The sequence below is a fragment of the Cinclus cinclus genome, chromosome 6 (assembly GCF_963662255.1).
Source record: "Cinclus cinclus chromosome 6, bCinCin1.1, whole genome shotgun sequence".
Classification (NCBI taxonomy): Eukaryota; Metazoa; Chordata; class Aves; order Passeriformes; family Cinclidae; genus Cinclus; species Cinclus cinclus.
The window spans coordinates 4219630-4243308 of NC_085051.1; the positions used below are offsets into that span (position 1 = coordinate 4219630).

General features: G+C 45.1%; 1 protein-coding gene across 1 annotated transcript; it reads left to right on the forward strand.

Annotated features, from left to right (window-relative positions):
• Positions 1-235: 235 nt before the first annotated feature.
• Positions 236-22798, forward strand: DKK3 (dickkopf WNT signaling pathway inhibitor 3). The gene is made up of 7 exons (XM_062495009.1): positions 236-394; positions 2298-2435; positions 2950-3033; positions 17137-17229; positions 18568-18712; positions 20724-20880; positions 22038-22798. The coding sequence occupies exons 1-7, from the start codon at positions 236-238 to the stop codon at positions 22276-22278; spliced, it is 1017 nt and encodes a 338-aa protein (XP_062350993.1). The 3' UTR covers positions 22279-22798.
• Positions 22799-23679: the final 881 nt, after the last annotated feature.

Sequence of the window (23679 nt, forward strand, 5' to 3'; positions counted from 1 at the left end):
CTCCCGCTCCTGTCCCTCTCCTCCCGCTCCTGTCCCCCTCCTCTCGTTCCTCCCCTCTCGCTCCGCCCGCCTCGGACTCGCTCCTCCCGCCGGCGCTGTGCGCTCGGGGACAGCGGGAGCTCAGGGACAGCGGGAGCTCAGGGACAGCGGGAGCTCAGGGCCAGAGGGGGTCAGGGACAGCGGGAGCTCAGGGACAGCGGGAGCTCAGGGCCAGAGGGGGCTCGGGGCCAGCGGAATGCGGGGCTGGGCGCTGGTGGCCGCGCTGGTGGCCGCGCTGTGCGGGCCCGTGGCGAGCGGCGGGCGGCGGCGAGCGGCCAGCCTGGGAGAGATGCTGCGGGAGGTGGAGGCGCTGATGGAGGACACGCAGCACAAGCTGCGCAACGCCGTGCAGGAGGTGAGGGCAGCGGGGCTCTCTCTATTCCCCTGTCCCCTCTCCATCCCCCGGGCCGTGCAGGAGGTGAGGGCAGCGGGGCTCTCTCTATTCCCCTGTCCCCTCTCCATCCCCCGGGCCGTGCAGGAGGTGAGGGCAGCGGGGCTCTCTCTATTCCCCTGTCCCCTCTCCATCCCCCGGGCCGTGCAGGAGGTGAGGGCAGCGGGGCTCTCTCTATTCCCCTGTCCCCTCTCCATCCCCCGGGCCGTGCAGGAGGTGAGGGCAGCGGGACTCTCTCTATTCCCCTGTCCCCTCTCCATCCCCCGGGCCGTGCAGGAGGTGAGGGCAGCGGGGCTCTCTCTATTCCCCTGTCCCCTCTCCATCCCCCGGGCCGTGCAGGAGGTGAGGGCAGCGGGGCTCTCTCTATTCCCCTGTCCCCTCTCCATCCCCCGGGCCGTGCAGGAGGTGAGGGCAGCGGGGCTCTCTCTATTCCCCTGTCCCCTCTCCATCCCCCGGGCCGTGCAGGAGGTGAGGGCAGCGGGGCTCTCTCTATTCCCCTGTCCCCTCTCCATCCCCCGCTGGCCCCCGGCTCGGTGCCCGCTGGCCCCTGGGGTTCTCCCCGTGAGCATCCCGGGCCGGGAGAAGGTGCGGGACACGGTCCGGGTGGAGCCCAGAGTGAGACCGTGACAGTGCGTGTTGAGGGGAGGAGTGTAGGGAGAGTTAGGGTATCCCAAACCGGGATTCAGGGCTGCCAGTGTCCCGAAAAGCTTGCTCGTGATGTAATTGTGTGTTTTGTTCTCAAATTGCTGGCCCAGGAACTGAGACCAGACCCAAAGCCGTTGTCTCACATGGCTGTCAAAACACCTTGTCCCTGCACTCCCCTTTCTTGCATGCTTTTTATTCTCCTTCCTGTTAAGAATCTTCCTTTCAGGTTCTCTTTTCCTCTCATTCAAAAATACTTAGTCTACAAAAACCTGTGACTGACAACCTGCTGGAGAAACAGACCCTGGTTTACTCTAATTTGATAATTTCTGAACTTTTACTTTCATCTGGACCATTGCTGAAATCTACCTCTGTCACCCACTTGATTCAAACTGCAAACACATTGAGACAAACCATTCATTTCAATGCTGCAAAGATGTTCAAGGATGTAATCGGCATTTCTGCCTGTTTTACTCTGTAGTCAGTTCTTGATGAGGAATGATCTGTGTGCAGCACAAAGTGTGAATTGTTCGAGTAGAGTCTTAGGGGATAAATGGTTTGCTCTTAGAAAGATTTGCAGCTGTTACTTAAAATAAACAGACACTCCAAAAGGAGAGATTTTGTCTTAGGAAAAATCCTGTTGTTCATCCTGGTTGAACTCCTGGCCTCCTAGCTCTGTTACAGCACCTGCAAAAAAAAACCAAAAAGACACGATTTATTCTGGTGTGTTTACAAGATTCACACGCTTCCTCCTCCCACAAAGGCAGTAGGAACTGAAATAGAGAATTAAATTCTGGATAAATGTGCACCCTCTTCTATAGGGCTGCCTCTGTTGACTGCAGGGGGTTTTTGTTTCTCTCTCTTGCCAGGATATTTTCTCTCCTTTGTCTGAATGGAAAGTCTGCCTGAAGTTTCCAGCAGTTTCCAGTGAAGAGCAGGCAGCTGTGCTCTCACTGACCCCAGCCTGTGCAGGCACAAAATTGCCCGTGACCCTGCACACCTTTTCCCTTGCAGGGGCTGACTTTGGCTTCACCAGCCTGGAGCTCCAGGGTTTAGCTCAGCCCTGTTTTTCTGGCCCGTTGAAAGAGCTGCTGCAGGCAGTGTCTGTCACAAGAAGCGTGGTTTGGTCTCCTTGGTGACATTTTTGCTAATTTTCAGTTGTTTGTTTGTTGTGTTTTTGTTGTGGGTTTTTTATTTTATTTTATTTTATTTTTTACCTTGGAAGATGGAAGCTGAAGAGGAAGGGGCAAAAAAGCTGTCAGAAGTCAGCTTTGAAGACTTACCCCCCAACTACCACAATGAGTCCAACACAGAAACCAGAGTGGGCAACAGAACTTTTCACACTCATCAAGAAATTGATAAGGTATGAGGAAAATTTGTGCATGGTGAGCTCTCTATTCTTACACACCTTTTCTTCAAAAAACAACCCCCCCAGTGTTACATGTTTATTCACAAAATAATTTGGAGTGTAAATTTTCCTGATGATAATTACTGTGGGGTTTGATTGTTATCTTCTGTGCTTGACCAGTCACGGAGTTAAGGACACCTGTCATGAAAGGTTAGTGTGAAATAACAATTTCCTTTGAAAAAGGGACTGCTAAAAAATAGGACACAGCTCCAGCTCAATAGGTATCATGGGGCACAAAAACCTAACTGCTTCCTGCTCCGTTGGCTCCTTTACAGTGTCATTTTAAATAGACAAGGAGCTAGCTCTGTCATCTGCTTTCCCCCTCACAGTCGGGTTTATTAAGAGTGACAGCAAAATGGGGAAAAAAGGTGGGGGTGGGAGTGGGTTAATTATTGCAAGATGTAGGACTGAGAGTAACAAAGGACTAATAAGAACTGTAGTTTGATATTTTGTTCTTTTCCTGTATCAGGTTACAGATAACAAAACTGGAGCAACAGTTCTTTCTGAGACCGTCATTACATCCATAAGAGATGAAGAAAACAAAAGGAATCACGTAAGTGAGCACATTTCTTTCCTTTTGAAAATCAAACAAATACTTTGGGTTCCTTGTTCAGAAGACTGTGACAGAGTTCACCTAACAAAATTTTGGAATGTTTAGAAACACACAAACCATTGGGGTAAGCAGTCAAAACTGTTGGTATTTTTTAATCAGTTTAACTTAGGAATATTATGACTTAGAAACAAAGTGTCAGTGTTGTGGTTAATAGACATGTTAGAATATTCAATTTGTCTGTCAAATGTAAATGTTAAATAGCACAGACAGTTACACAGCCCTTTCCAGTGAATGTGGATAAATCCTTAGCATAACAGTGATCTTATCTTCCGTTAAAAAATCTGCTTCATGGATTTTAACAGTTGAAAATAAACCCAGATCATTTATTTGTGAGGAATCTTAGGAACAACATATGGCTTTATTTGCTTTTCAGCCTAACACAGTGATGGACAACTGATTATGAAATGTCACTTTGAGGAGAAGGGAGAGACATGGGACAATAAATCCCCCTCCCCTCAAAATATGGTTGTTTAAGGAATCTCAAAGGAGTTTAAAAGATCAAGAATATTCTTTACCGGAGTCTTGCAAGTACAGGTATATTTGCTAAACATCAGTAGTCACATGAGAAATTCAGCACACACCACTACTTTAAAAAACAGGGGGTTCTTTGGTTATGGCTTTCCAAAATGAACTCATTTTTTTTTCTGCTCTTACTAAGCCTGGGCTTGCCAGGTTTCCTTTGATAACTGGCTTCATCTGACTAATGGTTTGTGGTTTGATTTACTTCAACATGCCCTGGCTTTTTTTAGAGTAACTTACCCCCAGTTCTTTCACAGAAGCAGCTCTGTAACTATTTTATAAATATAACTATGGAAATTATTTTATACATACAATTATGGAAAAACTACGTCAGTAGTTCCAATTCTTAATGGACACAGAACCTGAAATTAGTGCCTCTTTTCTAAAGTTTTCCCTCTTGCAGCTCATGTTTTTGTACTGTTATTTAAGTTTGAAAATGGCAAGTAGCAAAATATAGCACACACAAGAAACTTTTTTTTGACTATTTGGCAAAGCCTGTAGCTTAATGAAAACTCGAGGCATGAAATAAATTGTAGCTATTCTAAACTACAGCTGATTTCATACAAAGTGTTAACATCCTACACAGCACTTTTTAATAATGACATTATGTGTGATGAAGGCAATCCAAATGGGGTTTTATTTTTCCAAGCAAACACGATCATCATCTTCAAACCCAGTGTACTTCTTAACCTTCTTAGCACTGCAGCACAACACCAGTGGTGTTTCATAAGATGTTTGCCTTGCCTGTGGTGTCTAAGAATTCTTCACAGCTGTAAAAATTATTTCTAAAACAACTTTCTCCAGGGTTCATGCAGAGTTCCTTATAAGCTTCATATGTCAAGGTACAGCTGCTTTTTCCACATGGGAAGTTTGCCTCACTGACCAAGTCCTGCTGCACCCAGAGCTCACACTGTTCTTGGTGCTCCAGCTGTGGGATTTGAGGGCTGGGTATGGATTTTTGTCAGGTTTGTGGTGGCAACCCAGATTTCCTGCAGCTCTGGAGCAGGAACAGCCTGAGCTGGTCCCACATCCAGAGCTCACACTGTTCTTGGTGCTCCAGCTGTGGGATTTGAGGGCTGGGTATGGATTTTTGTCAGGTTTGTCTCTGGAGCAGGAACAGCTTGAGCTGCTCCCAATACTCACCAACACCCCCTGGAACAGAGCTGCAGTTGCTAATGCTCATTCCCCCCTCACATCCATCCTAAGCTTTCAGCACACCCACAGTACAAACACCTGATTTAGAGGTTGCCAGCTTGGAGGAAAAGCAGCCCACAGATGTTCTTGGTCCTTATTTAAGGAGAGCGTGAAATTAATGTGACCCAGGGATGCATAACACCTCTAAATCTGGAAATGCTTGCAACCTTTAAACACTGAGGATTAATATGAATCCCTTTTGCTATTAGAAGGGCAAAGAAATGTGGCAGGAGTAATGCAATTAAGAATTGGGAGGTTTGTGTTATAGCAAGGAAAAAAAGTGGTGCTGTGGAGAGATCTGTGAAGCAGAAAGAAAATTTTGTCCAAATTAAAAGGCACAGATCTGTTGCTTAGATCTGTAAAGTTAAGGTATTATAAAGTATTGGGAAATGAGTTGCAGAAAGCTTTTGCACTGGGCCCTGAGTTGTTTTGATGTGCCCAAATTTTCATGCCTGGAGTTTGTGTGACGCTGTGACGTGTCCCAGTCATGCTGCAGACCACAGAACAACAGTGGTAGAAGAGTGACTGCACTGCTTTAACAGGCTCAGTTTATAGGCTTACCTTATGGAAGTTAAGGATTCCCACAGCTCCTGCCCTTTAGGTACAAATTTGGGCAGTAAAAAGAATTTTCCAAGCACTGTCAAAAACCACCTGCTCTGAAATTCAAACTCTGTATAATTTATTACTGCAGTAATTTGTGATAGCTGGAACCCTACACCTCCTCAGTCTACATTTATTTTCTGTGCTGAGTTGTAAGCCTCTGAAGTCACTGGAAGTTTTTCACGTGACGTTTTTGGGCTTTGAGAGATGGCACGAGAGCCTTCTCAGGAAGGCTAGGATGTGTCTTCATTGCAACAATAAATCCATTATTATTATCTATTATTGGCTGGAACGAGAAATCCAGCAGCTTAGTGAAAACAGGTTGTGCCTGCATTTTAAATTGCACTGCTTGCACCAATGCACACACAAATAGTGCGTGGAAATAAACGTGTACAAGTGTGTACCAGTACATAAAGTGCAGATATTGCAGAAATAGGAGGGAAAATCCTCCACACACACACACACACACACACACACAAGACTTTTCCTTCAGACCATTTCCCCCTGGCTGTGCACGGCAGCAGCATTCTCTGAGTGCTCTGGGTCTCTGCTGGCTCCTTGGGCAGTGCTTTTATGGTGTTTTGGTCTCCAGAAGGGGAGCTGGGCTCATGGCCATCCCTGGCAGTGCAGCCCAGCTCCTCAGAGGTGCTGCAGGGCTGGGAGGCCCCAGGACATTCCCAGACTCACACTCACTGTCCCAGATGTTGCTGGGGCCACCCCTGCAGATGTCAGGCTTCAGCCAGCAGCCTTGTGTCTCTACAGAGGCCAAAACAGGAGAAGGCAGCTGGATGGGCATCAAGCCTGTGGAGGGATTCACATCCATTTGTTCCTGGATTTGGGGCTCAAATACACTGTATTTTACTTCTCCAGGGAGCATTGGGGCGGTTGCAAATTAACAGAGTATTTTCAGTCAAAAGTTCAAGCACAGAGCGCAGTAAAAATAACAGCATTCCCCCATATCCTATGAAAATCAAAATCTTTGCTAGCTTGTTGGCTAGACTTGTTTCACTTGTGATACATTGGCCTAACCAAGGGAAAGCAAGGGTGAAAAATAAAAGGAAACAAACTGTGTACTGGTAAGGTTTGCTACATAAAGATTAGTTGCATTTCTTCTCACTTCCATTCAGAGCAGTATATTACTCTCTCTCTTCTAAGCTCTCTCTTCTAGTGTACCTGAGTTTTTTTCTTGTCTCTAGTAACATGACAAATAATTTTTAAAAGCAATGCCTCTTTTTAGCTAGGTTGTTTTTGTGTTTGCTTTCGTTTTGTTTTTTTTTTTTTTGTTCCAAGTTTTAATGGAAGTATATCTGTTAGCTTTCGATTCTCTCTTTTGGAAAGGATTTTTAATGATGCTGATGTCTGGGGAGAGTGAACCAGGGAACTGGGAGCATATAATGCATTTCTCAATTCCCTTTGGCACTGTGGAACAGATTCTTTTTGTTTGCTTGCCCTTGATGGCAGAGGCTGCTGAGGGCAGGGCTGTGCCTTCTCTTTGGTGACACAGTGCAGGTCAAAGTTTCTTTGTGAGAGGGTGAGGTGTGGCTCCGTGCTGGGCACACACCTTCTGCAAACACAGCAGCTACTCTCCCAGGGGTTCCAAGCACCAGCAGGTCCTCAGGAGGAGACCCTGGGATGCCCAGGGTCATTTCCCAGGCCCATTTCCATTTCATTTCCATGGTGAAGGCTGCTGTTTGCAGCCCTGGAGCTCTGGGCAGGCAGGTGTCATTGGGAAACAGCTTTTACAGGCTGACGTGGCAGGTTCTGGTTTACCTGTATAGACAGAATGGGTGGCATCCCTCTTGTAATAGCCTCATTTCAACCTTTTCTCAGCCTTTATCTATACAGTAGCAGTAAAGTAGTAAAAAGAGAGAAAACAGATCAGTTTTCCCCTTTTCTAGAGAAAAGCAGTGGTTTAGATGTGGAAGTTGCAGCTCTTCAAGCTCCCATTTCTCCACTGGTTTCCAGAACTGCCAAAGCAACCACTTAGTTCTTGTTTGGGCACCTTGTGTTTGATTTCACCAAACATGCGTTCAGCCACATGTGCTGGAGTTGCTCTCTCTCAGGCTCAAACTCCTCCAGGGAGAGGAGCTCCTACCAGTGCTCTGTAGGAAGGAAGATTTGGAAATTCAGAAGGAATTGAATGGAATTGAAATGGCAATTTTTCCATTAGCAGCACTGCAGGACAGGAGTCAATGGCAGAAATTTGAAAATGCAGCATCTTGGTGTTGACTTCTACTCACTGATGTCTCAGAGAGCACACTTGTTTTGGGCACACTTATATCTGGGTCCTGTTCCTTTGTTGATTTTTTCACAGAACTTTGGATCCCTGGTGACCTGCACTCAACAACCTCAAACTATCAATAGACACACTAAGTGCATTCCTGGGTTGAAATCCAGGCCTCTGTCTTGCCAAAAATCACGTAATATCCAAGTCTGGTAGGCTTTGTATATTCAATAATTTAATTCCCTGGTACTCTTAAGTTTGATTTTCTCTTAGCTGTCCAGCCTGCCCTGCTCCATTAATCATTGGCAGTCGTGCTCTACACAACACCCACCCTTTAGGTAATCCTTGGGGGAACTAGCAGGTAAGGCAAATTGTACTTGTTCTGGAGAGCCATGGCTCCTCAGGCAGGCGTGATTAGACATCCTCAACCAGTTCCTCCTGTTTCACCGACCCCCCTTTTCTTGGTTCCCTTTTCAGTTTTGGTCTTGGCAATGTAGAATATTCACACTTGGGGCAGGTGTGAATAGCTCATGAGGACAAGCAGCCTGTGTTTGTTAGAGTAGGAAATGATATGGAGAAGGGTGCAAAGGGAAAGAGGATTTAGCTGAAGACAAGAAGTATTGTTCAATCTGCCAGAAGGAGTTTGAAATTCAAGTGTCAGGTCTGATCCTGCACAGAAAAATTCCTCTGAGGAGGAAGGTGGGAAATGCCTGTGATTACCTGACACCTTCACACAGATCACCAGATCACCATCACAGATCACCATCACTTTGTTGTTGTTGTTTTTCCTCTTAAATGGTGTCTTAGATTTCCAGGCAAGCAAACTGATGCAACAGCAAAAGGGTTGCTCCTAATTAAAGGTATCAAGTCCTGCTCTCATTTGTATCAGTGGGATTCTGAAGCAGTTCAGATAACTTTAGTAAATTTACTTGGTTAGTAATGAAAAAAAATACTAAAAGAGTGACTAGGATTCCACTCATATTTTCTGTTTAGCTTTAAGTTGTTTGGGTTTTTTTGTTTTTTTGTTTTTTTTCTGTTGAGTTAAGGAAACAAAACTATGTAATACTAATAGATATTCCCAAAGTTTCCATTAGCAATTCCAGTCTATGCCTGTATTTTAGAATTGTTAAGAAACTTGCCAGATCCTCATGTGTTGTATTCTTATTCCTATTCCTATTCCTATTCCTATTCCTATTCCTATTCCTATTCCTATTCCTATTCCTATTCCTATTCCATTTCATTTCTATTCCAGCTAGACCCCAAAGAAAAAGAATATTTTTATCAAGATGGCTGAGAAGCCACCTCACCATTTTTGTCTCTCTGGACTATTACCCTTTGAGCAGCTAAATGCTGAATTTATCTTGTTGATAAATTTCCCCTCCCCAAGTATGAGCTCTGGCTGTAATACAGTGACAGTGGCCAGAACTGATCCCATGTTCTGGGCATGCTTAGTTAGAGCAGATTGTAAACCATCTTCTCTTTCAGGTAACATCCATTCAGGAGAGTGAATCTTTTGTGTGGGCTGGTGACAATTTCGTGATCTAGTGATGTCTGTTAAGAGATCATGGTATGGATTTTCTTTATTGAAGGTTTATCAGCAGTGTTTCTTTCCTCTTGCCATACACGTGTAGCAAATTAACCAGGAGAGGAAAAGCTTTAAAGCAAATGAGGATTCTTTTCCACTGGTTTTGATTACATGACTTAATCCATTGGCTCCAGCAGCTGCTTATTTGAGGTTTCAGCCAAAACCATGTTATCTAATTAAGCAGCAAGCCTTAGCTGGAAGGGTAACAACAGTAGCCAAGGCTTTAGAGAATACAGGCTACAGCAATGGATGGATAGCAGAGACATTTTGTCCTTTTGTTTTCTGTTTGCATCTGTTATAAGCTTGGAATGGTTGAAACAGATATAGGGGGTGCAGATAAATGGGTTAAAGCTGGTTGCACCTGTGTTGTCATAGGTAAGGTTGGCAGAATTGCTGTGGCTGGGAGGCTGGCCCAATAACTTAGATGTGCTGAGCCTGAGTCTTATCCAGCCTTTGCTGGGACTTGAGGATGGTTCGATTCTACAAAATCTGTGGAGTGATACTGGTTTTATACCAGTGGGTATGAGGAGAGAGAATGAACGTGATGGGTGATTGCTCAGCCTTCTGAGCACTTGTGGAGAGGCAGGAGGAGGTGTGAGATGTGACCAGTGTAGCTCCATGGTGTTCTGCACTATGATTTATTAAGCTGAACCATGGAAATGGAAGGAAAGTGGTGAATTTAAGTTGTTTCTGGTTAGTTCTGTTTCATCAGAGGTTTGGCAAATGTAAGAAAGAAACGAAAGAAGCTCTGTATAATGGTGGTTTGGAATGCAATGCCTGGAGAAATGAACTTCTGTGTCAGCTGAGTGAGGCTCCCTCCCGTGTGATTCACAAAAAGCATTTTTGGCTTCTTCTGATTGAGAATCTGCCTGGCCTGAGGGGCTGAGTCACTGGCAACACTGGGGGACACAACTGGTGACTGCATCCCCTGCCAGCTCCTGGTTCTCCCCCTCTGCAGCTGCACAGAGAGCCCCCCTCACCCCTCCTGCCTGTCCTGATCTTCCTTTCCTGCCTATCCTGATCTTCCCTGCCATCCTGCCTATCCTGATCCTCCTCTCCTGTCCTGATCTTCCTCTCCTGCCTGTCCTGATCCTCCCCTTCCCAGCAATGCCTTTCTGCCCTCCACCCAGCAGTGCATTGTAATACAGTAGGATTGCACTAAAGGTGCACAGGGTGGGTGGGAATTTTGGGGCTGTTTACTCCTTATTCTGTCTGGAAATGACTCAGAGCCTGAGTCATTTATTGAGGATTTATATCACATGAGGAATCCCTCAAACTTCTTCCTTTAGAAAGTCCAGGGGCAGAAGGAATATCTTAGGGTGTGTAGAGAGTTTGACATCTTGGTGTCAGGGAAAGGGCAGCCCTGTGGTTTCCTGAGTCCAAGAGATCTCACAGCTGTCAGCAAGAGACAGTTTTGGTCCCCTGGTAGGTGCTTGTCTTGGGCTTCACACGTGGTGGTAATCTGCAATACATTCATATGCTCGTGTCCCTTTTGGAAGGACAAAGAGTGTGCTGAAGACCCTTTTTAATTTCTTCCCCATTTGTGTTTGTTTAGGAAATGGGATGAATATTCATGAACAGTTATCCCCTCATGTGCTGATATCCTCTAGGCACATGATTTCAGATGAAAAATTAAATTAAGGGAATGACAAAATAAAAGAGGTTCTTTTGTAATCCCAACAAATGCCCCAGAGAGGAGGTCTTGACAAAGCTTCAAAGAGCCAACAGCTATGACCCAATGCCTGCTCCATCCTTAGGCAGACATGCATCTTGTGTTCACAAGATCCTTGAGTGCTGGAGATGATTTATTCCAATGCTGTTGCTGCAATTCAAACCCCTTCTTCTTCCATCTACAGCTCACAGAAAACAAACTATTCCATTCCTTCTGTAGTAAAAGCAGTCTTATACTGTCAACTCTGCCATGGGCAAAACCCCTTGAATGTGGATCCTCACCAATGTATTTCTGTTCCAGTATTATTATCTTTGGCAGGCACCTTAAACAGAATTAATATGTCTGTTGAAACCACAGACTACCAAAAAACCTACATTATATAGGAAGAATGCCCACAAGATTCAGTTCATAAGTTTGCAATCAGTTCAGTGAGGGATGGGGCACAGGCCAACATCCTCTTCTCAATGTGCTACTGCTCTTAATTTAGTGATGAAGATCAGCCAGCAGCTATTAACTTCAGAAATCTTGTATTCGGAGGCTCTTCTTTCCATCCAGCTGTTTCACATCCTCGCTGTGCACAGCTCCTCTGTTGTTTTGCTTTTAGGAATTGGCAGGGCTGACATAGTTCAGTGGTGAATCACAGGAGCTTTGTAGCTGCCAATTGTCAGAAGCAGCCTGGGTTCAAATCCAGTGCCCCAGAGCTGGGTCTGGGATCGCTGCTGCTCACAGATAATGGCACTTCAGACCTACAGAGGCTCCTGGAGCTCAGGGCATTTGGGATGGAACCCAGGATCTGTCACACCACAAGGGTTTGAACACATCTCCTGGTTATCACAGATCAAAGAGTTGCTGTTCTCCCATCAACACATCCACAGGTAAAAGCATCTCTCTCTTAGGACCATTAATTGTAAAATCACCAGGAAAACTTTATTTATAAACATGCATCAGTGTTTTAACCTCACATAAACAAACAAACACACAGATATTGACACAGTTCTTTTCTCCTTTCCTACATAGATAGCTTTTCATTTCCAGACTAAGTTAATTACTTGTCAGGTATATAATTTATGGGTTTTTCTACTAAATGTTAGTAGTTTTTACGTGCCCACCTTGATGCCATTGCAAAATAGGTTGAAATGAGTGCTTGGCACTGTGTTTCCTACCTGGGAGTGTTTGCAGAAGCTGCAGTCCTGCCAGGACCAGGCTATTGTTACTGAGAAAAGAAAAGGGTGAGGGAAGAAAATGAAGTGGCTGCTTCTGCAGAGTGACCTGCTGTTAAATTATTGCAAGGCTTAGAGAGAGATTTTTGACCAAGAGTAAACAGAGCATGATCTGAGAGAGCATCTAGGCATCATTTTTCTCATTATTCTGAGGCCTTTGCCAGGAATTTCTTTTGGTTTTGTTTCTTTGGGGTTTTTTGGATATAGTTTCTTCTTTCATTGGAGTCAGTCCGTTGAAGCTGTGGATAAGATGATATTTATTTCCTCCTGACATGGAGCATTAAGTGCATAAGGCTCTGGTCACCGAGAGGATCACAGTTTGTGTGGTGGGAATAAGCAGGGGGTGTAGGAAGGAATGCAGTTCTTACACTGGTGCTGAGCAGGTTGTGGGGTCACAGCCTGCCTTAGCAATTCTCTTTTTGACAGCATGTCAAGGCTAACCTGGCTGTGCTGCTTTGGGTACCTAAAGCCAAGCCCAAATGCCTTCAGGCCACCTTCAGTTGTGTCACGCACAGATATTTTACCTCTGTTTATTTTGTGTCACATGGAGAACCAGGAATGAAGTTTTCCCAAATAAAAGGTTTCTGGGAAACTGGGGAAAAGGAACGGGGTGAGATGAGCTCTGTGGAGGAGTTCAGGACAAAGCCAAGGCCTTGTGCTCTGCTGTTCATGAGTTGGGAGCTCAGCAGTCACATTCCTGTTGGACAGCCACCCAAAGAGCTGGGATGGGACCCCCAGCACAGCCTGCAGCTCGTGTCTGCTCCTTTTAGGATGTCTTTTTTTAACAGAAGTTCATCATTTTATGAGTGCTGTGTGCTTGGCAGGACAGCAGTGAGAGGTTTGCACTGGTGGAAAGTATTATAGAGGTTTTGAGCTATTTCAGGGCAAATTAATTCCTATCTCATTAAAGACAAATGCATTATGTGCTCTGTCTAGACAACTGAGAGATTAGGAACTGGAATGCTAGTGCATTTCAAATTAAGGCAGTAGTTTCCATAAAACAATATTCCATTCTATGTAATTCTGCCTTTTTTTAAGTACACATAGGATATAAAACAGGTTTTATGCTTCTTTATTTTCCCTGCTACTCAGCAGTTTTTGCCATCTGCTGCAGTAATGGAGGGCAGCCCTGCGTGAAACTTGCAGAAATTGAAACAAAACCTAGAGGGGGATTAGTAAATACAGAAATGTTAACTCTTAGCTGGCTGATTGCTGAGAGATGTCAGCTCCAGTGTGAACACGGCACTGCAGCCATGGGGTTGTTGTTATCTCATGGGTGAGCTCTGTGCTGCCTGGGGAGGATCTGCAGCTGTGCTTTGTGGAGGTTAACGCTGAGTTTTCCCTGAGTTACAGGTTTTTGAAAAGGGCATTGCTTTGAGTGAGGGGTTTTCAATAAACATGCGAAGGGGCTTTTGTTCAGAGAAGTTTTGGAGTGCAGTTGTCCTGAAATACATTGAGAGGTGCTCCCATTAATTTCCAAGGTTATCACTAAACATAATTTTCTAATTGTCACACCAATTGCTTTAGTGGCATTGCTTCCTGTGCTGGGCTCCTGCTGGGTTTGAGAGTGTCCTCACCTGTCCAGAATCATTGATTTTTGTCTTTATACCTGAAATGCACAGAGGGTTAGGAATGAACCCTTTTTGGAAGGGCTGTTCTGGCTTTCCAGCTGTGCAGAAAACAATCCTGCCTCTCCCCCTCAGCTCCTGCAGAAGTTTATTGGCACAGCCTGGATCACAATGACCCAGCAAACTGGGATTACATGTAGATTACACCAAGGGGAGAAGGGGTTCTCCTGCTTGAATCTCACTGCTCCCATGCCAGAGAACCACAGAAAAGCTGTGTATGAACTCATGACCCTGCCTTCCTCTGCTCTCTTGGGTTCTGAACTAAACTGTAAAGATCCCAGCAGAGAAAATCTCACTCCAGGCAGTCCCTGACAAATACTGTCTGAAGATATGAACAGTGAAGAGGGAACTTTGTGTAAAGTTTTCTTTGAAGAAGAGCTTTCTGAGAATGTGGAGGCAGGGCGAGTGTGAGTGGGGAAAGGGAATGGATAAATCAAATGCCAGTTGTGAATTTAAAATCAATGGGTCCTTTTTGAAGGTTAGACATCATTAGGATATTTTTAGTTTACCATTAGGGTTTTAATTAAGGATTAAGGGGAATAAGGACAAAGCAGAATGAATGTTATTTCAGGACATACTGTATCACCAGCAAAACAGCATTAAAAATACTGCCAGAGTGAGGTACAGAAAGCAGCTGGACACTGCCAGAGACAGGGGGTTTCTGTGTGAAAGCAGCTTAACCCTGGCCTTGCTGTCCTGCTTTCAGAACCTGAAATGGGGAATTCTTTGCTTGTCCCAGTTTTTCCTGCTGGGTGTGCTCTTTGGGCAGAGGGTGGGATGGAGGCACTGCCTGCAGGGCTGCCTGGGCACCTTCCAGCCCAGGGCTGCTGGGGCTGCAGGCTGGCACCTCACCCTGACACAAAACTCTTCTCTTTTGGGCCCTGTGCTTGTGTCAAAGCTTGTCCCAGCAGCTCTGACCAGCAGCACAGTCCTGCCCCACAGGACTGGGAGCTGCCACATCCAGCTACCACCAGCATCACTCACTGCTTTATTTGCAAATAAAATGGACACTCACTGTTCTATAGGAAAGCAATAATTTTTGCCATGATCTACCAAAGACAAGAAACCCGAATTTTCTTTCAGCAGCAATTGTTTCAGCATACTTAAGAACCTTTTCCGTGTTTTTAATTTTTTTTGTCGGGTGGGTTTTTGTTGGTGGTTTTTTTTCCCCTGTTGGTTTTGGAACAGATCCTAATGGCCAAATAGCTTCCAGGTGCTGCAGGATGTTCACTGCAGAGCACAGTATTATAGTAAGAGTCCACAGGATGCTGAATGTGTCCTTACAGGTACATGGCATGGGATTCTCCATCCTGGCCTCTGTGGTTGGTGGGTCCCAAGTACACCCACTAATAAACAGGCAGTGCTGCTTTCACTCTCTCTTGTTCTGTGAACTTCCAAACAGCAATTCCTCTGCCACAGCACTGGCTGGTGCCACCCCAAGATGGATTTCAGAGAGGTTACATCATTATCAGTGTGGCTAATTGTGCCTGTGACTTACCTGCCTGTGAACATACCTTGTATGCTCTGCTACACATCAAGCCAGCCCTCCTCTCCTCAGTTCACCCATCTGCTCCTGCAATGACAAAATATTCTGAGAAATAGCTTAGTTTGCACAATTCAAGTAAAAAATGGATTGTTCAGATTCTGTTTCAGCTGATGAAGATGTTCATATTTGCCCCTTGTCCAGCAACTATTCCATCCAAAGGCAGCTGAATTGGAAAAGTTCTGCTGCCTGATTAAGTAAGGAAAACCAAATAATAAACCAGTATGTGGTTACACATCTGCATGTAAGCACTACTGAGCCCTGCAGTAACTGTGGGTGTCTGGTGAGGTAAATTGGTGAGGAGTGGGGCACACAGTTTCACAGAGCACATATGAAAGGAAGCCTTGGCCATACCAGCAAAGAAAACCACAAAGAGATTTTTTTTTTCCCCTGACTGGAAATCCTCATTAAACTGAATATCTTAACTGCTGGGACACAATTCAGTAAGAGGAAAATGTTTTGTGGTGAGGGGCTCATTAATTCAGGAGAAAGCAGCAACTGGAGAATTGCAGCTTTGGTGTTAGGTGGTTTAGAGTAGAAAGAGAATTAATCCATGAGCTTAAAGCAGTCCTGGCTGGATTTCTCCTTTGTGGGGAAGGGCAGTTGGAAAACCTGAGTGCAGCCAGCCCTGGCTGTTTGCCTGAAAGAGGATGGATCAGGAATAAAACAGTATAGTCTGCTCTGGCATGGTTTACACAGGGCATTCATAAAAGCAGCTGACAAAGCCACAAACAGAGAGTTGGCCTGGAGGAGCATAGCTGCTGCAGAGAGGTGGCTGGCTGCTCACTTGGAGCCACAAAACCTCCAACATACTGTAGAACATTTGGATATTTGATCCACCTGATTATGTAGCAACAGAAAGGAAAAAAAATAACAAACAAAACCAACCAACCAACCAACCAACCAAACAAAAAAAACTGACCCAGAACACACACAGTACTGGGATAATGAAGTTGGAAAACATTGTGATCATTTATAGCAGCCTAGGCCTGGTGATACTAATTCCTTAAATCAGCTAAAATGACCTCTGAATTATAAACACACAACCTGAATGTTGAGGTGAGGATGTGAGAAGAGTCAGGCTCCAGAGTGTGTTTGACTTCTGTTCTGTGTTCTGGGCAATCAAACTGTGAGAACACCTGAGGTGGCCAGGATGGGGAGCTCAGACAGGGCTGATTCCTGCAGAGCAAGAACCCCCAAAATCTGAATCTGGACAGGGTCTGAAGAAAACAATGGGAACGTTCAGTAAGGGCTGCACAGATGATCTGCTCCAGCAAGTGAGATTAGTGTCTGCCAGAGAGCAGCCAAGTACTTACTTCAGAGAACTCAGGGATTCTTTTGTAATCCCTCTTCCTCTTCCTTTCCCTTTCCCTTTTTTCCTTTCCACTAACAATTGTACAAATCAGTGCTGGGGTGCAGGTGACTCAGAAGGGTGTTATGATTCATTCTTCTGTTGACTACATCCTTTCCAGCCTGGAGAAAAAACATAAAAAATGGCATTTTAGAGGAGAGGGTTGGTCACACAGTTTTTGAGAGGTGACCATTAGATGGGAAACACCCCCTCCCTGTGTGCAGACACATCGCTCTCAGTCTCTGTTCTCCTCACTGCCACAGGCTCAGGGGGTGAATTCACCCAGCAATTTGGGGCCAGGGGATTTAGATAAGCCAGGGAGAGGGCACTGCTCTGTTACAGAGCTGTGGTTGTACAAAGAACCCCAGCAAAAAAAAAAAAAAACAAAAAAAAAAACCACAACTTTTTGTCTTGGTTCCCAAATAAGAAATACGATCAATGAAGAGCCGCTGGTATTTCAAGGAGAGGCCTGAGTCTTGGCAAATCACACTTTTATCTTTCCTGCAGGAGTGTATCATTGATGAAGACTGTGAACCAGGGAAATACTGCCAGTTCTCCACCTTGGAATACAAATGTCAGCTGTGCAAGCCCCAGGACACAGTGAGTCCTGACTGAGATGGGGTTTCATGGGATCTTTGGAGACTCAGCACATTATTATTGCTAATGCCAGCAAGTCAGAATTGACAGAAAACAAGCTGCAAAGCTTTCTGCATGATGGTAAAACAATACTCATGTCAACATGGAGTAATTGAAAATCTAGATTGGGATGGCCCAACACCTACCCCCCTCCCCACATTTTCTTTGCAGCTCTCAGCGGAGCAGCTGTAGGATAAGGAAAGCAGAAACTGGATCCCAGCTACTCTTGTGCTGTGAAGTGAGCTCAGGCTGAAGGAGGTGGGATCAATTCCCTGATTGAGAACCTTAACAATTACAGAAAAAGAGCTTGTTTCTACTTAATTAGCAGGTGTTAGCAGTGCTTGTGGAGTCCCACTCCTTGCCCCGTGTTAGGCACTGCCTGCGGGATCCCCTGGAAAAGAAATTCAGGTTTTGTGTGGCTGCCCAGACAGGGCTTAACCCAGACAGGAAAAAGCTGCTGAAAGGCTGACCTGCTGGGACTCCTTAAGATTGTTAATCAAACAACCTGGAAAAGGAAACAAAGTGACACACATGGCTTTTATTAGGTTGATTTCTCGAGTGGGTGTAGTGGAAACACTGGAGCAATTGTCATACAAAGCAGCCTTCAGCTAGAGATCTGCATTTCTGATTTGAAAAAAAGATTTTTTTCAGAGAGACTTTTTTCAAAGATTCTTGGTTAACAATGAGGTGTGGTTCTTATTACAACTGAAAACAGATTTTAGTAAGACTTTTTATTTTGCTTTGCTCTTTGAAAACACTTCTTGTGATCGAATTGTAAATTCCTGACTGCATTTGACAGTGGAAAACATCAGTAATGTTCTCCACTGATGATGTTTCATTATTTAATTTTTGATTGCAGAAGAGAGAGCCCAGGGCAAGCTTAGAGCAGCATTTCCTGAATTACCAAAACGGGCTACAAGAGAGCTGGAGAGGGACACGCAAATGCACGTAGTGGTAGGATAAGGGGGAATGGCTTTAAACTGGAAGAGGGCAGGGCTGGATGGGATATTGGGCAGGAGTTGTCCCCTGGCACAGGGTGCCCAGAGCAGCTGTGGCTGCCCCTGGATCCCTGGCAGTGTCCCAGTAGATAGATGCTGCTGCTCTGCTGTGCGGGTTCCTGGCTGGCAAGAGTTCCACGTGTGTTTTCAGCTGGGAAGTGCAGCAGTTCTGCCCCAGCAGTGGGAACGTGACATGTTATTTAAATGTGTACTGCTGTGCTCAGGGTGCAGTGCTGGATGTGGCTATGTGACACCACGCCCTGAGTGCTCAGTGCCATTTCTGTGCCCTGCTTTGCCTTGGCAGCCCTGCTCCAGGGATGTGGAGTGCTGTGGGGAGCAGCTCTGTGTGTGGGGCCAGTGCAGCAGCTCCAAGGCCAGAGGGGAGAACGGCACCATCTGTGAGAGCCAGCACGACTGCCAGCCTGGGACCTGCTGTGCTTTCCACAAAGGTACCAGGGACACCTTCATCCCTTCAGCCTGTTCCTCCCAGCACTGATGCTGGGTTCTCCTTAGCCCAGGGGAAGTGGCTAAATCTGAACAGGATCAGCAACCTGTTCTCCCCTGGCCACTGGGACACCTCCACCAGAAAACCTGGATAGAATTAGGAGTGAGAAACAGCTTGATGGGTGCATGCTGAAAGCAAAGCCTCTTGCACACTAGACATGAGACCAAAAATGTGCATTTCTAAAGGGGACTCTCAGGCATTCACAAAAAATGGAGCTCTCAAATTTACACACAACAGAGCAAAAATGAGAGAATTAAAACTGTGCAGGAGCAACTAACGAGCTGGCTGAAAGTGGCTTCTCCTTCCTCCCAGCAAGCAGCCCATCAGAATCAGGCTGCAGATACATTCCATACTCTGAGTTCCAAGTGAGCCTTCCAGGGCATCCCACCATGCAGTGCTGCCCAAGAGACACAGGGGAACAATGTCCCAGATCGTGCCAGCCCACACGGGAATGAGAAACTTGATTTACAGAAGGAAGCACAGAGAAGTCTGAAATCCATCCCCAGTCCTGTCTGCTTGGAGTCCAGTTTCTTCCACGGCTTTGTACCCACCAAATTCCCTCTGCATTTATCACAGTTCACCTTCTTTCAGCAGTGACAGGACACAATTCCAGCCAGCTCCCTGCACCAGGTCCATACTTCCCCAGCTCTTTTTCTTGCTGTGAGCCAGAGCAGACCTCGTACTGATGGTTGGGCTTGTCCCACTTTCAGCCTGCTAGTGGATCAGGGAATCCCAGGAAAACAAAGCAGAAAGCACCAGCACCATTGCAAAGTGAAGAAGATCTGCTCAGCTTTCCCATGTGGATGTTGAGCCTTACATAGTGGACCTTCAGTGCTGAGTGAGTTTGGTTATGAAAGAAAAAGATATTGAGAAAATTATATAATGAATCAGTAGGTAAGAACATTGATGAATATTGACAGAATACTCTTATTAGAACATAAAATAGTGCTATTGATTAATCGCAATGAATTTTTTTTTACCCTATGGCTGTCTGCTTTAGCAGGGCTTTAGGCTTTTTGAGGTCAGGCCTTTCTGCAGCACTAGAGTATTGCAAATGATTGTCCTAATAAAGATGTGTATTTTTATATAAGACTGTAGTGAACTGTGGAGCATTTGCTGCTCAGTATATAATGTTTTGAAATTGGGAACTCATAGGTCATGTACACTAAAGCACATGTGTCTGTGCACACACACACATATATCTGTCTTTTGACCAAATCTAGTTAAAAAACTTAGATTTTGAATTCTTCTCATACCTTATCCTGCCTTATGAGGCGACTGAAGACAAGAGGAGGAAGGGAGGTTTTATAGGAACATCTGGAAGAGTTGAATTGCAGAGTGAGACTGGGAGTTAATGAGATGAGGAAACCCAAAGGACACAGCCTTCCTAAATAATTTCTTACATGGGCTGAAATTCAGCCCTGTGTAGAAATGAGGGTGCCAAGCCCTGGATGCCATCAGACAGCTTTGCCCACAGCAGAATTGATAAAATAAATTAAATGTCTGAGTTGTAGTTCTTGTAACCTCATTAGTTTCTGAACAGTTGCTCTGTGTCTGTAGCCTCTGCAAAGAAATAGAAAAACATAACAGAATTTAAGATAGAGAGGTATGTCTCTATTCAGGTTTCAAACCATTCATGCTAGCCATTGCAAAGGATTCCCTGTGATGTTAGTTTTGGGTTAGAAGGGTTTGGGATCTCCAAGGGCTGGAGCTGTGTTGTGCTGACTTGTCAGCACTCTCTGGGTGCCGCTGATCCTGCTCATTGAGGATGAATTTCAGATGTCCTACTCCCACCTAGTGGGAAAGACATGGCCATGGCTCCCTGTAATGTGAGGGGACTTGGAGAGAGACCAGTCCTGTTGTTTTATGTCCTGCATACAGAGCTGAGCACGGGCTCGCCCCAGCTGGGCAGACAGCTGAGGATTTCTCCTAAACTACCTCTCCTTGGCCTGCAGAGCTGCTGTTTCCTGTGTGCACACCCCTCCCTGACCAAGGGGAGCCCTGCCATGACCCTTCCAACAGGCTGCTCAACCTAATCAGCTGGGAACTGGAGCCCGATGGAGTGCTGGAGCAGTGCCCCTGTGCCAGTGGCTTGAGCTGCCAGCCCCAGAGGTGAGCACACACCTGGGCAGGAGAGCAGCCTGGAGCTTTGGGGTTCCGTTTCCGTGGTAAACAGCTGCACAACTCACAGATTCTGCCTCACTAGAAAGGGTTTGGACAGCTTTTCTCAGCAGCAGCAGCAGTGGAACCTCCTGCTTTGCCCCACACACTCTGACTAATTGAGTTTGGCAATACATTGGTGCAGTGTGAATGAAGTGTGTGGATTAATGAGGCTGCTACTGCATTTTAATCAGTCAGTGCTGCCAGCTGTTGAGATGAATCATTACAATTTCATTCTCTGCATACAGTCCCTGTCCACCAACTCTCTGTGTGAGACTGGCTTCTGTCAGAGTTTTGCTTGCTTTAGAATGTAAGATATCTTAAAGAAATTTTAATACAAGCTTTTCGTAGGTCATGCTTTTAATATTTATTTAAAAGAAGTTATGTGCATCATCAGCAGTTTCATTGGCAGAAAGTGAGATAATTTCAGTTCTGCTAAAAACATTTTCAGAAAACCTACATTCTCTATGAAATAGATTCTCCAAATTTGTTCCTACACTACCAGCATCATATTAAAGCCCAACAAGACATCACAGCTGGGATAGAGATGCAGATTAATATTTCTCTCTCCTGTGTCCGGCTCTATGGTTTTTCATGCTTGAAAAGGAATTGGGTCACATTTTGTTTCATAAATGTCATCTGAGGAAGCAAGCAGAGCTGATCACATCCTTTCAGCACCAAAATCTTTGCTAATGTGACATTAACCTCAGGAGCTCTGTTAGCAAATGTCAGGTCTAGTAAGAACATTTCAGATGAAGATACAGAAACACAGAAAGTAATTTGCGTGTGAATGTAGCCGAACTGCCCAGAATTTTCTAACTGAATTTTAAGATTCAAGTAACAGGTTTTTGTTACCTGTTTTTTTCGAGGGCCACTGCTCTCTCGTTTACCAAACATTTTGTGCTGTTAGGATGGCTGTATGTGGAAATCACATTAATAACCCTCCAGCTGTCAAGCATGTAAGAATGAGGTGCTTGTGAAGTTCAGCTAGGGTAGCTCCATGGTGCATTTAACATGTTTCCACATGGGGAGGGGAAGGAGAGCTCCACAGCCTGGCAGAAGAACACAGAATGATGTTCTGTATGACCAGATGTGCCTTTTCCCAACAGCCACAGCACTACATCTGTGTGTCAGCCGCCTGCCAATGAAACCCAAGACACTGAAAGAGAAGATCCCTTAGCCATGGATGAGATGCCCTTCCTCAGCCTGCTCCCCCAGGATCTCCTCTCTGACTACGAGGAGAGCAGTGTCATTCGGGAAGTGCGCAGAGAATTGGAAAGCCTGGAGGACCAAGCAGCCTTGAAGCCTGAGCCTGACTCAGCTCAGGAGCTGTTGGGAGATGAAATTTAAAGCCCAAGCGCCAGTTTAGTCAATTCTTTCTAGATTTTTTTTTTTTTTTTTGTTTAGTGTCTTGCTTCTCAGAACCCTGAACACACTGCTGGATAGAAGTGCAATAAACCAGGTCTTCAAGGAGCACCCTTCTCCGTGCACCAAACCTGCATGTCCCAGCTGCTGTGGCATTCATTCAGCCCTGGAGCAAACCTTCTGCCAAATGGGAACCATGGCAGTGCTCTTCTGGATCTATACTTTCCCCTTGTACGTCAGAAATAAACTTCCTAGTCCTTGTACTCATTAAAAAATACACACAAGCATAAATAATTTTAAGTTACTAGGAAGTGTAGAAGTGACCTTTGAGTAGGGACATTCAGAGCTGTTTTATTTCTGTAGGGTAAGAACCATCTACTCTGACACCGTTGCAGTCATAGATTTTTAAGGGATTTTTAAAGGCATTTTAGGGTTTTTTCTTTAGAATTGGTTTGTGCTTTTAACACACTTCATAGGCATAAAGCTGTGCATGTTACAAGATGTGATTATTCTTGCCATCTTAAAAGATCATTGATTTAAAAAATCAGTATCAAGCTAAGAGTAAAATCTGACCCCCCCAACTTCCCCAGCTGTCTTACCAGTTTGCTACTATGGCTCCTCCACTATTAAAGGTTTTCTGGCATATGGATTTCACCATCTGTTGTTGCACATGGTAAAACAAGATGTGAGGTTCTAGCCAATTTTTCATGGTGCTTCTTCCCAAATAATCCCTATTGCTCATGTCTAGGTTGGAAGAGCAGAGCACCAACAGCAGGAGCACCAACAACAGGTGTAGGACTGTGCTACCACTCTGCATATCTTTCATCACTTCTGGTGAATGAAGGCTTTTCAATAAATTCCTTGGGTACCAGAAGTACTAATTATTAGCCATTGTCATTATAAACAAGGAGGGTATTTCATGTAACTGTCTGAGTTTTGGTTTAAGGATTCTATGACCCGATCTCACACCAGCACACGCGTGCACACACACACACACACACACACACACACACACACACACACACGCACAGTGTCTCAGAGTTCACTGAGTCTCCCTCCCTTTCTATCCCTAATAAAATTATTGTGCTCTAGCTACAGCCCAATTACAGGAAGAGAAGGAATCAAGTGCCACAGCAATGTTCCTGTTTAGAAACACATCCAGGAGAGCAGTCATTGTCTGTAAATACTGCCCTCTTAAGGATAGTATTCTCCTTCCAAGGTCTTGGTGCTGCTACCCCCAGATTTAATCTCCACATTTTTGCCTTTCCAAAAGTCTGAGTTTGAAGAAAAGTCATGATCCATTTGGACAGGTAATTTCTTCTCTCTTCCAAAAGCTCCAAGGATGCTTTAGCAGTTTCTGTCTGCGGTAAATGGTAGTTTAATTAA

What these genes read in the sequence shown, in the direction of transcription:
- DKK3 (XM_062495009.1), top strand. Translation starts at nt 236, where the DNA reads ATGCGGGGCTGGGCGCTGGTGGCCGCGCTGGTGGCCGCGCTGTGCGGG. An exon ending in TGTGCAAGCCCCAGGACACA is followed by an intron (nt 17,230 to 18,567) that starts GTGAGTCCTGAC and finishes TTGCCTTGGCAG; the next exon opens with CCCTGCTCCAGGGATGTGGA. An exon ending in CTGCTGTGCTTTCCACAAAG is followed by an intron (nt 18,713 to 20,723) that starts GTACCAGGGACA and finishes CTTGGCCTGCAG; the next exon opens with AGCTGCTGTTTCCTGTGTGC.